At 43.6% G+C, this 13,988-nt stretch overlaps 1 protein-coding gene across 13 annotated transcripts in view; it reads left to right on the top strand.

The window, feature by feature from the left end:
• Foxp1 (forkhead box P1) overlaps positions 1 to 13,988 on the top strand; it is a 622,100-nt gene that overhangs the window by 562,806 nt on the left and 45,306 nt on the right. For all 13 annotated transcript variants that reach the window (XM_050149366.1, XM_050149370.1, XM_050149375.1 and 10 more), the window contains one exon: positions 6,193 to 6,297. In XM_050149366.1, coding sequence (XP_050005323.1) covers positions 6,193 to 6,297 — 105 coding nt within the window. The remainder of the gene's footprint in view (positions 1 to 6,192; positions 6,298 to 13,988) is intronic.

Here is a 13,988-nt window from a genome sequence, read left to right as displayed (position 1 = left end):
GGGGGGGGGGGAGGAAGGAGGAAGGGAGAAAGAGAGAGGGAAGAAGGAAGGGAAGGAGGGAGGGAGAGAGAAAAGGAGAAAGAGAGGGAGGGAGAGGGAGGGAGGGAGGGAGGGAGGGAGGGAGGGAGGGAAGGCAATGAACTGGACCAGTGTGGGAGATGGGAAGAGGGAACCTTGATCACAATACGAAAAGAACTGATTTTAAATTTTAAAAAATGGAGAGGGTAGAGAATGATTCTAAGAGCCTGAGGAGCAGGATGCCTGTTGTGGGACAGTGTCTTCCAGAAATCTCAGTAACATGGGGACCTAAACAAGACCTATATAATGTCAGCACAGCTGACATGCCACCATGAACAAGGGACATTCCACAGGACCCTACTCTGAGAGGAAGAACTGTAAAACAATGGCTGCTGAGAGGGGGAGAATCAGTCTTTTGGGATGAGCCCCCTAATAGGTTATCTAATCGCCAGTGGTCAACCCCGAATAAATATACATGAGTCATTCTAAATGGTCTCAGTAGATATTCATATGTCTATACATATGTAACAGTAATAAAGAAATTAAAGAAAGACGAGTCATGAATTTGAAAGAGTTCGAATGTATTGGAGGAGGGAGAAGGAGAGTAGAAATTATGTAAATACAATAATCATGCATAAAATTCTGAAAAAATAAATTAAAAAACCTTGAAAACACATTTAAACAGGTATATAAATTGACATATCCGAGCAGCAGTGTTCATAGGCACTAACATCATGTTAAACAACTCAAATTGTTCATTAAGAAATTGTTGGATTAAAAAAATGTGCTGCATAAATATAGTGGAATAGTATTTAGCCATAAAAAGCTGCAATTTTGATGTGTTAGCTTCTAAACCATGCTAAGTGAAAGAAGCCGCACACCAGCAAGCACATACTGTCTGGTGGTGTTTATATGAAATGTACAGAACAGGCAAATGTCTGGGGCATGGAAGAAGGTAAGTGATCAGTAGGGGCTGCAGGCAGGCAGTGGGTAGGGAGTGCTTGTTGCTAGGTACAGCGTTTCCATAGGGACGGTACGGTGCTCTTCAGTGAGACTGCGATAGTGGTTCTGTAGCCCCAAATGTAAAATATGCGTGATTGTGTGGAACAATAACAACAGCAACAAATTATGATTTTTAAACAGTTTCAAAAAGATTAACATAGCTTTCCATAGCTTAGTTTATCCAGTACATGCCCGTGAACTACCATACAGTTTATAATTTTGGTCTGATGTTTGGGTAGAAAGAAGGGGTATACTCCAGTAGACATCAGTGTTGGCTTTTGGAACAGATGATTCAAGTTAAAAAGACCAGGTAGGCAAATTTGGGATGGGACAAAATGAGTTTGGGGCTACTCAGAAGACATGTCAGTGCATGTGTCGCTGGCGTTAAGAATTATCTAGTTGTGGCTTTTGTGAATGGTGGAATTGATGTCTATACGGTGCCAATGTGTAGGTTGGCAGGTGAGGTGAGGCCTATATTCTGTCTCCTTAGTCAAGAATTCCTTCAATCACCACAGGGGACCCACAACCTGCAGGCTGCAGTCTTGAGACTGTCCTTGTGGCAGGCAACAAAAGTGATTCCAGTTTTCAGTTTTGCCTGGGCAGTGAACTGGGCAATGTGAAATCCAGTCACCAGTGCTGAAGATCCAAATTTCTCCAAGAAACCTAGGGTTGTAGCTCAGGGGGAGAGTGCTTGCCCAGTATGCGGAAGGCCCAGAGTTCAAAGCCCCAGCCCTGTCTGAAAAGAGAGTCTTTTCTACCACCAATGTGCATGTAAAGACTGTGGCTGGTGGATGTCAATGTCGGAAAAATAAATCGAACAGAAATAGCATAGCAAATGTCATTGGGAAAGGAGGCGTCACACCATAGCAAATGTAAACGCATTGATAAGTACCATGCAGTGTCAGGAGCTAGTTCATATCTATATGTAATTATACTTTCCCTGGCACGTTGACTCCTTCACATCTGAAACGCTACCACTGTTCTCGTGTTAAATTATATTTAGTTTTTACGTAGCATGGATTATCAGAAAAGATTTAAATCAACTGGCTTTTCTCGAATGCATCTATCTGTGTTGCACATAGTCTGAATAAAATTAAGTAATACAAAGTGTCTCCAGCAATATTTTCTCCTGTGGGTTTGCATAATTCTGGTCTTTACCTATAAGAATAAGAGAAAGTAAACGTTGAGTATGTTACCACAAGGAAATTAAATAGGACAAGGTGTTTGCTGTCTGTTCATTGATACATCTACATAGCATTGACTGAGCATCGTATGGGGTCCTCAGTATGTGGGAATGAGTGAGTGATCCCTGCCTACAGGAGTACTCAACCTGAGAGTTATAGTAAAACAAACTAAAATGTTATTGAACATTTGACCTGGGGCCTGGCAAGGTGTAGTGCACACTTGTAATCCCAGGGCTTGGCAGAGGGTGACCGAAAGATCAGGAATTCATGGTTATTCTTGGCTCCATAGAGTTCAGAGCCACCTGGGCTAAGAAAAGACAGAAAGAGAGAGGGGGGGGGGTGGGACAGGAAAGGAAAGGGATACCAAGAAAGAAAAAGAAACGGAACAATTGATCCAAACTTTCTCGAAGTTTCATTTTGGGTAAATATGTTTGAGCATCTTCAAAGCAAAGATAGTGAGACTCTCTCATAGACACTGAAGGTCCACTCTGTGCCACTTGGTCACCTCTGACCAGTTTATGTCATGGTGCGCCTTAGGGTTGCCTCCCACCATCAGAGGCTCTGAGCCTTGTCTGCCTGCTACCTTTAGCCTGTTCCTGGAGCTCTGAATCAACTGAAGTTGACGAATCTGTGCTTGCTTTCTTGGCTCTTTTTGTCAGAAGCCAGAAAGCAGTAGAAATCTAATGTCCCATCGTCCACTCTCTTGATGGAACATTAAAGGTTTTATCCAGAGATGTGACAGGGACTGCGGGTGGAGCTGTGTGCAGAATGACCCAGAGACCAATAGCCAGCCTCTGCCGTGCACCATGGGGGCTGTGCAGCTTTACTATGGCAACATAGCCAGTGACAGACGGCGACTCCAATCTTAGTTGTACTTGCTATTGTTCCTACCGTATGCAAGACTGTATGCAACCGTTAGCATTTGCATGTCAGCAGGTGATTGACAAAATGAAAACCTCATAAAAGGTATAAAAAGTTGTCAGGTAAGTACTCAACTTTCCTTGACTCCCCGTACATCTCCCAGTGTTGAGCTGTTTGGTCTCTGAAGAGTCTTCGCAGAGGTCCCAGCAGGGTACCACTACCAACCTCTTCTTCCATCCAAACCTAAGTATGTTCTTCAGACAATGGAATACTTCAATGTATTCACTTACACAGTACATATGGAAAGCTGGTGACAGCGTTTGTTGACACCTTACAAAATAATAATACGGCAGAAGCGAGATATGGAGCAGTAACCCGTAAGAATGTAAACAGTGATGTCTAGGGTGGGGTGGGGCGAGTGGATACCATGTCAGCCAACTCAGCACTGCGTGATAATAGGAGAGCATGTGACCTTTTCACAATGACGAGCAGTGTTCTAAGCTAAATAAGTAATTAAGTGTGTGCTTCTATGCACGGGGCCGTTGTTTGTTTGGGCTTTGGGGATCAGGACCTAAGTCATCTCTCTCTCTCTCCTTCAGGTGATTCCAAGTTGAAGTAGAAATAAACAGTTAGAGGGAAGTAGTTTCTATTCATGTGTTCATCAGATAAACCAGGAGGACAGCAAGCGTCATGGGGAGCTGGCCATGTTGTGGTGATAATTTGAGAATTCCTAATTAAACTCAGTACCATTTGCAGTTCCCAACTGGTAGGAGGAGGACTTTGCATTCTCAGTAGTCGAGGCTCCTGGCTTCTGCACTGAAGAGCACACAGCCCACATACACATAACGATACAGGTTGGTGGGTACCAGGCACTCAGCAAGAACAGCTGGTTCGGTATTCCTAGTGAAGTATAAGCCTTAGTGTGGTTGATTTGTTGATTCTAAGTTTCTCTGAATCTTGGTAGGAAATTGGTGTATGCCAAGATGTTTAGCCTAATAAATTTTATCTCTGACATTACTTATAAATATAAGAAATATAATAGAATTCCGAGTATCTAAATTACAGGAATGGTTAAAGTTAGATCTATAAGTTGGTAGCATGTTTCCCATCAATAGCTGGAAGTTTGGAGACTTAGTTGATAACATGAGAATTTCTGTACAATAATGACATCAGGACTGAAAAGATGGCTCAGTGGTTAAGAGCAATTAACTGTTCTTGCAGAGGACCCAGGTTCACTTCCTAGCACTCACATGGTGGCTCATGACCATCTGTCACTCTAATCCCAGGGGTCTTGGTGTCCTCTTCTGACCTGCAGGCACCAGACACCCACATGTTACAAGCATGCATACACATAAAATAAAAATTTTAAATGTTTAAAAGGCAAAATGACATTAAATATAGAGTATAATTCTTCATGCTTTTATTTGTAAAAATTATGTATTTATGTATATCTTAGGATATTTTCAGTATTTTTCAAATTTATATATGTACATTTATACACACATGTATATGTTCTGATAAAACCTCAATTAGTTTCTCATTAACTAGCTAGAGAAAATTGTGGGGTAGAGATTCTTCTGAAACCATTGAGAAGAACATTTTTAGTAAATTGAGCCTTTGGTCTCAGAGTGTGAGGAGTCCGGTGCTGGTGAAACTGTCTTCCAGTTCTGAGAGGTCACCAGTGGTGTGTACCAGCTATGCACAGATCCGTAGGTGGAAGCCTTCGCTGGATCCAGTGCAATTCTACCCTCTCTTCTTAGAGGATGCCCTTCTTCCGTTGGCCGCATTCTCTAGAGGACGTTTCTGCTACCTTTACACATTACTCTTAAAATTTCTTCTTTCTTTTGATTCCTCTGTTTATTTCCTTTGTAAGAGCAAAAGTACCTCACTGGTATTTCCAAGTTGTTAGGTTCCAGCAAAATAATTTTAAATACATAGGGGGACCATTGCCTTTGGGAGGTATTGTTTTCCTCTCCAGGGTGTTCACTTTGATTTGCCTGTGATTTAAAGCTTTGCTATGTGCTCGCTGTGTGTGGGTTATGGGCTAAGGGCCAGGAGCTTCAGTGGGTACCTACGGTCTATATACGTGGTCAAGAAAGCCGATGAAGAGATATCTTACTAGTAGGATAAAATACAATATGCATGCATGCATGTGAGTGTGCGCTTGCGCACATGTGTGTGTAGTGCATATACTTAGATCGTTGTATCTCACTAAGCTCTTGAAGTTCAAACCAAAGAGAGGCGGCAGAGGAAGCTGTACAATAGCCCAATCCATTTGCGAGAAGGCAGTGTGCCCAAGCACAAACCAGAACTCTGGGTGTTCATTGTACACTTCTATTAGATGGAACCCAAGGTTATTGAAAAATAATTTGTCTGAAAGATGTGTGGATAGAGAAAATATTTGAGAATACGGCTTGTCGCTCAAGCCCAACGGACTCCTCCCTGCACACCACGTGGCTCAGATCAAAGCATCCCCGGACTTGATCCCAGTGGCCAGATCATTACTTATCGATTAGAGCCCCACCGGAGTGTTAACCCCTTGCTTGCCGCCCATGTTTTCTCTCAAGCTTGCTGTCTGTAACTTGAGAAATACAAATCTCCCACCACCACAAGTTAATTCTAAACTAATCATTGGTATTTGCCCCGAAAAATATTTTGTAGTGTTGCACATTATTATTTATAAAATATCTTATTAGATTTTTTTTTTAAAAAAGAGTACACTCGGATTTTGTGAAAGCAGTTTTCATAGAGAGGAGGTGGGAAAGAAGTATGAAATGTCCCGTGGCAAATACAAGCTCTGCGGATCCAGTACAGGTTTTCCAGCCCAATTTTCTACACTCAGGAAAATTATGGCGGTTTTTACAGCGGCCTTTGCTGTCTGGGTAGAGAGATTTGCCTCAAACAAAAACCTGTCAAATCCTCTTCACACATGGAGGTAGGTTCCTAACATCAGACCACTATACCTAAATGTGTTTAGGACATAATCTTCCGGCTCATAGTTTCCCTCTTGCTCAAAAGAAGGGTCAATTAGGTTCCATGGGGAACGGCAGGGTGAGACTCGTCACGTGGACTCTCCGGACTGTGTTTCACTCATTCTCCTCCCCCCTCTCGGTGTGTTTTCTTGCAGCTTGTCCCACGAGGAACACCCCCACAGCCATCCTCTCTACGGACACGGCGTTTGCAAGTGGCCAGGATGCGAAGCAGTTTGTGACGATTTCCCAGCCTTTCTAAAGTAAGAATTACCTGCTGTGTCTTCTCTGTCGCACAACTGTTCCCCCCTCCTGCAGTCTGTCCTTCACCCACCAGCTTGGAGAGTGTCACAGAGCCCTTCAGAGGGTGGCCTCTGAGTCACCGTTCTAGGAAGTTAGATCATCCCTGGAGGGGTGTCCCCTCAGAGGAAGGAGACTTAAATGGAAGGCACCAATAGCAGTCAGTTTTCCAGACTAACCCTGGGGTAGAGAGAAACCTTCAGCTATTTCCATGACGGGTCCTTTGCAGTTCCGTGGTCGGGCCCCTTCTCTGGCATGGGATCCTGAGACAGTGCCGCCATCTTGGTTTCTTATCCCTCTGTATCGGGTGGCTTCTGTTGAGTTCATTTTCCCTGCCAGGAGAAGTGGATGATTGTATGATGGAAGCTCGGGCTGTCTCATCTCGAGCGGTGATGCTGATAGTCTCTGCCAAAACGGGCTGCTCATCTTCCCCACTGGCAGTGGATGCCTGTCTGTGCCTCTCGGCTCAGAATTGCATTCCCTCCCCTGTGCTGTCCAGTGGGTTATAAATCTGACCCAGCCGCCCTGCGTTCTTGGCGTCACTTCTGAACAGTATGTTGAATCCTTGACTAATGTACTGAATACAGTTGTTGTCTTGGCGTCCTGTTGCTATGAAGAGACACCATGACGAAGGCACCTCTTCAAAGAAAGCATTTCATGGGGGGGGGCTTGCTTACAGTTTTAGAAGATTAATCCCGGATCATAATGGCAGAAAACAGACGGGCATGGTGCTGAAGCCGTAGCTGAGACCTTCACGTCCCGATCTGGATGCAGTAGGCAGAGAGACTCTAGGCCTTGTGTGGCCTTTTGAAACCCCACATCCTATTCCCAGTGACACACTTCCTCCAATATGGCCACATCTCCCAATATTTCTCAAACAGTTCTACTAAGGGGGGACCAAACACTCAAATACACGAGCCTCTGGGGCCATCACCACAAGTGTCACCTTCTCTTCTCTAGTCTGCCTCACTTATAGCCTCTATACATCAGGGCACGGGATGGTTTCTCTGGGGTGGGAGCTTCATTTATGGACCAGATACAAATACTATGATGCGGCCACCCCTAACAATACTTGCAGTATTACAGGCAGGTAGTTCTGTGTGAATATTTTATTATTATTTCAATGCACAGAAAGAAGGCTTTGAACTTATTATATCGTTCTCAGATCGTGTCCTTCACCTGAAGAGTATTCTGTGGTCAGTGTATGTTTAAGCCGTGTCCAGGAGAGCTAGTGAGTATCAGCATCAAGAGCAGCAGCCACTGTCGTCCCTGATTACATTATTAGCATTTAGATAAGTGACGCTGGCTTTGTTTTCTGTGTAGCTCCTTCACGGAATCTGTTTTGTTACCACCCTATCGTTTGCCTAATCATATTTATCCAATGAGAGAAAAAGAGCTGGGCAGAACGCACTTGGAAATTCTGATTTTTCTCGTTTGCACCAATGCTAAGTAAATAAGTTTGCTGATTTAATTCTTCTGTAGAATGGCTGACAAGCGTCAGTCAGCATGATTTATGGTTATAAAATCTTGAACTATAAAATTGTTATCATCGTTCGTGGAGCATGTATCAACTCTAGGGACCAAAGCCGCACTGCCAGGTCCCCAGTTTGACCCATTTAAAACATTTCATTAATAGTCAAAGTATTCATATCTTAATAATCTTCAAGTCATAGGTTCATGTGTTATGAGCTGGCAGTTCAGATATGGCTAGGCCTCAGGATCTAGAAAGAGTGAATAATTCAAACCACTTCTAAAGAAAAAAAGAAAAAGCAAAGATCATTTGAATGGAGGCCTAGATTTATCTCCTACAAACAAGAAGCCTGTTCACGTCTCAGGATGTTAGGAGTTGGAAACCATCTCCCCAGCCTTTGTTGTGGTTTTGCACATGGCATGACATGCTCCTGGTTCCTGTTTGCTCAGCGGAACTGGAGTGCCCACTATCAACTTGCAATATTGCTTGCTTATTTTCTACTGTTTGCTTATGTGCTAGTATTTTTCAGAAGGCTTTGTTTGCAAGTTGTACAAACCTGACTTGAGTTGATAGAAGGAAAAGAATAAAGGCAGGGGTGAAAATGAGCCAGTATAGACTGGAACTCCTACAGCATTGCAGGCGCCAGCCATGCCAGGATCCAAGTGACTGACGGGGGCTGTGGGGGTGCTGCAATTTGGGGCTCCCATTAGCTCTGTATTTCCCCGTTGTCTTTATCCTTTGGACTTTTCTAATTGGGACTGAAGAACACAGGGCTGTATGCCATGGAATTATCAGTCCCACCGTGCAAAGAACCTTGTGCAGACTGCCATTGGTTCAAATTAAGCCCTCTGTACTAGTTTTGAGCCAAGCTCCATTACATTCCCGCCTCCAGAGCGAAGGGACTCATACACATGATGAGAGACATGCTTCCAGAAAACAGAAGTGATTCTTTCCATGGAATAAGCCACTGCGAACTCAGCTTTACTGAGTTCCCAACTCAAGATCTCATTTTTCCTCCCTTTACAGCAAGACTTTAATACTTAGAGATTCGGGCTTATCTTTTGGTTCAGGATCTTGCCTAATGAATTGGAACCCAAGTTAGTCATCTGGGGGACTTGGAGCAGCATGTTTGTGCTCAGCCCCAAAGAGAAACCCATTGGGTCTAGGGAAGCTCTTCTTGCAGTTCCAATGAAAGCCACGTGGTTCCCTTGAACTCTGACACTGTTGTTATCCAGCATTTATCTTCAGATTGCTGGGTTGGAAGGTTCTGGAAGAATCTCCTTGGCTCTGCTCGTCTATAAGCCCCCTCCATTTTTACCAGTTATTTTTTATGGTGTACACAAATTGGCACTAGTCACATTGTAATAATGTGTGATTAAACAACTTTAAATATGCAATAGGCATAGTTTCAGATATGCAATAATACATATTAATTCATTTAGCCCTCACAGCTGCCTGGGAAAACGTCATAGTAGCATTTTGAATACACAGTTAAGGCGACGAACAAGCAGAGTTTGCTGACCCCCCCCCCCCCCCAGGTCATCCAGTTACTGTGAGCTCTGGTTCAGAGTCTCGTCCTCATGGTCGCACTGTGTGACCTGGGAGAAATTAAGCCTTTTTTTTTTCTTTTTGTTGTTGTTGAGAAAGGGTTTCTTTGCCTATCTCTGGTTGTTCTGGAACTAACTCTGTAGACCAGGCTGGCCTTGAACTCAAAAAGATCCACCTGCCTCTGCCTAGGATCCTGAGTGCTGGGATTAAAGGTGTTGGGATCCCATCACCCGACTGAAACTGTACTTTTTTAAATCAATAAGTTATTTTCTACTTAAGGTAGTGGATGTGAAGAAAGTTTTAAGGGCAGTTTTAAGAGTAGTCGTTTGTGTGGATAGGTCGTATCTCAGTGTGTTAATAATGATCTCTTGGCCAGGCGGTGGTGGCGCACGCCTTTCATCCTAGCACTTGGGCAGCAGAGGCAGGTGGATCTCTGTGAGTCCGATGCCAGCCTGGTCCACAAGAGGTAGTTCCAGGACAGGCTCCAAAGCTACAGCGAAGCCCTGTCTCAAAACACCAAAACAACAACAGCAACAATAATAACCATAACAACAACAATGACCTCTTATGAGTTAGACTCCAAAGGCATATCTTACTTAGAAAATGCCCAGCCCTTACTGAGCTCTCTAAAAACACGGACACATCTTATCTACCTAGGTATAATTTTATTATAATTACCAGGAGCAATAATTTTAAATATATAGAAATTCCCAACCATGTCTTTTGAGAAGGCACCGCTGACTGTTCTCTGAAACACTGTAAAAAGTTGCTTACAGTTTCATCCTGAGGGTGGCGAGACATTATGGAGAGTCAATACATTAGGCTTTGAGGGCCATCCGAGTCCTATGCCCCTGTCGGTCTAAAGCCGGCAGAGAGCCCAAGTGAGGAGAAGAAGCATGACTTTGCCCCTCATACCAGCTGCATGTGGCCTCTGAGCTGGGGTCACATTTTTGGCTCCACCCTGCATTTCCAGCTGAACAGTGCTTTGTGCCTCCTGGATTCTGTTGGCTGGGTAGCTGGGGGAACATGTGTGGGAGGGCCTGTGATTTCCCCCAACACCCATGGGCTTTAAGCTCCTGGCTCTGGGGTTCTCCAAGCTAGCCTTTCAGGTTTGGTGTCTGAAAGGAACACGATGCCTAGTTCCTGTTTTCCAGCCCTGTGTGACCCCGGGTCATAGGTGTAATTGCCACAGCTTGCAGAAGTGCTTCAGGATAGAGTCCAGTTAGCCAGTGAGTCTCCCTGTTGATGGAGAGAGGAGGAGGCCCGCAGGGAAAGGCAGAGGTGTGTTCTTCCCCTCTTGATGAGGAAGTAGTAGAGCGGATGGAAAATGAAAACCAGAGAGTTAACATAACACCTCGGCCACAGGGTTTGTCCCTAAAGTGAGGACGGCCATGGGGCCTTTAATTTCAGAGCCAAGCCCTGCTCAGGAGCCTTCTGTTTGCCTTTCCCTCCAGTCAGCAGAGACCTTACCTGGGCTCTGTCTCCTCTCCTTCTTAAATCTCCCCACCCAGAGTTGTCATGTGACCAATATTGTTGGGGTTTGCTGATGCCAGGCAGTGCTCGCGCTTGCTCTGATGTCATCCCAGCGGTATGACTCTGAGTCTCCCACAACAGGGAATGAGAACAAGCCCACGGCCTTCCAAGACGGGAAGCTGTTAGACTTTGCCGTCTTTCCCTTCCAGTTAGGTTCTCTTCTCAGATCTGTCAGGGTTAGGCTTTACCACGGGACATGGAGTAATGATTCTTCTCCATAAAGGCAAAAACAAGCAAAGAGCTCCCATGATGCTTCGGAGAGGTCCGCAGCAGAGCCTTTTTAGGTCACAGTCATGACTCGCCATTTTCTAGTTTGAGTGTCGGTTCAGACCAGGCTGCAATTTCAGAAATGCTTGGATGGAATATTTCTTTTTCCCTTAAACCCTCAACCCCACCCACCCCGTGCCTCGCTTTGGAGATAGAACCCTGCTAGGCCCTGAGGGACACCCCCAAATCCCTTCCTAGTCTTCTGTATGATTTCCTCCGTTTGTGTACTTACATTGTATCCATTTGAAAAGATTTCCCACCCTTTTTGGTTATTTTTTTTTTCACTTAGAAAAGCTCCATACAGGCAAAAGCGAACAAAACAAAAATTTCTTGAACAAGTTAGTCAGATGTATGTAATTTATGGAAGCCAAGAGAAGTTTTCTGTGTAAGACAGGAGAGCAGCATTGAAGAGATTGTCCAGGGATGGGACTTTGACCCCTTCCTGAAGGTTGAGAGCTGCAGACAGAACAAGATAGTTCTTTGGTAAATTGCTTAAAGAAAAAAAAATGTTTTTTTTTTTTTTCCGGCGCATTTTCCTTTTTAAACCTTCGAAGACTTGCATGTGAAAGATACGAAGTGTATTCTGTACTGTTTTCACAAGTGTTTTTATCATGGTAACATCTTGTTTACTTTAGTTCCCTGCCTAAAACTACTTGGAACATGTTAAGAAAACATTTCAAGAAACCCTGACAAAGAGGCTTTTGTTTAGCAACCGCGGGAGAGGCCATGCGCCTCACCAAGGTGTTAACTTCCAGCCCCTTAAGCACTTCCACACGAAATTCCAGCAACTGTGTTTGTGGTTTTGGAAAAACAAAGTGATGCTAAAGAAACCAGGTATATGCTAATACATGTCTAGGGAGGCCGGATATCATAAATTGTTTCAAACCCATTTGTGGCTCTGGGGCTTGCACGCCCGAGTTTTCAGAAATGAAATTGCCTCCAGTAAGCACAGTGGCAATGCAGTCGGCACACAGAGGGAAGAGCTGCCCTTACTTGTGGCTGTGTGCAGACTGAGCACCCGCCTCACTGGAGCAGCCTTTCAAGGTCATGGGAATGCGTTTTACCCCATCGTAGCTGAAAAAAGAAATCTTCGAAAGTTGCAAAATGAGCTTCATATTTTTACAAACAATGACTTTCTACTTACTGTGCATTTTCTAGAGTCGTTTTTAAAAACTAAAGATAGGTGTTCCCAAGAAGGGGAAAATGTTTTCCCCTTTAAAAAACAGTTTCTTTTTAAACCATTTTGACTTTGCTCAAGAGTTCAAGACCATCCCCAGTGCTTGAAAAGGTCAAAGTGACCTGAAGACCACAGTGCCCTCTAGTGATATGTAGAATATTGTATAGAAAAGTTTAGACAAATTTACCAAACAGGCCCAGGCCACCACTTTACTCAAAAAGGAAACAAACAATATTTGAATTCACTGTTATTTGGAAATGAAATTTAAATTTTGCTTTCCTTGCAAGCATTTGAAGTGTCTTTTGTTTCTACCTGGGAAGGTAGTTCTGCAGTTCGCTGCAAATATGGAACAGATGTATGAGACCACAGATGCGCTGTTTGAAGAACCATTAGTTAGCTTAGGTGTCTCCTGTGATCACTTCCGGCATGGAATTATCTGGCCTTACTTAGGAGACGAGGCTCGTCTCTCTGCCCCCCACTTTTATTGACACCGTCTACCATATTATGGCCATGTCTAAATGGTAAAATTTATTGTTAGCGGTGGTGTCACAAAAGTCTGAGACAGCGATTTTCCTTTCAATAAAAGTAGTTAAAAACCTTTTAGAAAATCCATAATTTTGATTGCCTGTACTTCATAAATGTATAACTGGTACTTTTTAGCTGTCTCTTTAGGGAAAAATGAGTTTTATCACCTGTGGTACCTGGGTTAATGAAATTGTGTGCTGGAATTTAGCCAGGATGAGAGATGAGATCATTCCAAGACACTAATAAGTGGCAACAGGTCTCATCAAAGCGCTAACTCTTGAGTGGAGTATCATTAGATTTTTAAAAAAAATTATTATTATTATTTTATGTAAATTGAGAGATTAGTTGTCAGTCCTCAAGTTTCTATACTAGTGAGAACCTCATTTGATACCACATTCAAAAACCAATGACCTAAAAACCAGCCTCCGAGCCAAAAGCAACAGAGCAGTGTCCATCAGGGCCTTGCAGAAGAATTTGCTTGCATCAGGTTTCAGCTTCAGTTCCTGTTCAGCCTTTTACAAATCACGGCTCTCGGCTCAAATTTGAACTAACGCTGCCTTTTTCCCCACGTTCCTCCCGTGTTTGATTGTTTGTGGATACTAGCTGTCCAGGAAATCCCATACTTACAGATATAAATCCAGAATGATCTTGTTTTTCCGCAGCCAGCCCAGGATGTATGAGACAGTTATGATGATTTGTTAATTTTTGTGACCTGTGTTTATTTTATGTACGCTGTATACTTTGAGGGTGGAATCAGCTGTTGAAATAGCCCGTGTCTCTCGCACATGGAGAGGAAGCGCTCCAGTTTCTCTTCGTTGCTTTGCATTCCCTGGCTTTATTTTTGGAAGGATTTTTTTTTTTAAATCTCTCAGTGTCTGCTCTTTCCGAGCTTCTCCCACATGGTGATAAACAAGAGGTACATTGTGCCAGAGACTTCAACGGATCATGTCCAGGGCGGGTCTTTGGAGATGTGTGAACAGGGTCACATTCTTTCCAAATGTGTTTTTGATCCAGAATGTGTCTTGACTATATAATTCCGTTCTCATTTTTATGGGGACTTACATTCCCTTCAGATAATATACAAATCCTCAGGTTTCAAATGTGTTTAGGTAGAAGTCTGCCTATTACAGATT

This window comes from Alexandromys fortis, unplaced genomic scaffold (genome assembly GCF_014885135.2).
Source record: "Alexandromys fortis isolate MF-2015 unplaced genomic scaffold, M_Fortis_MF-2015_v1.1 scaffold_48, whole genome shotgun sequence".
In the NCBI taxonomy this organism is placed as follows: Eukaryota; Metazoa; Chordata; class Mammalia; order Rodentia; family Cricetidae; genus Alexandromys; species Alexandromys fortis.
The sequence above is the reverse complement of the archived record's forward strand: the minus strand, read 5'-3'. Positions and strand labels throughout refer to the sequence as shown.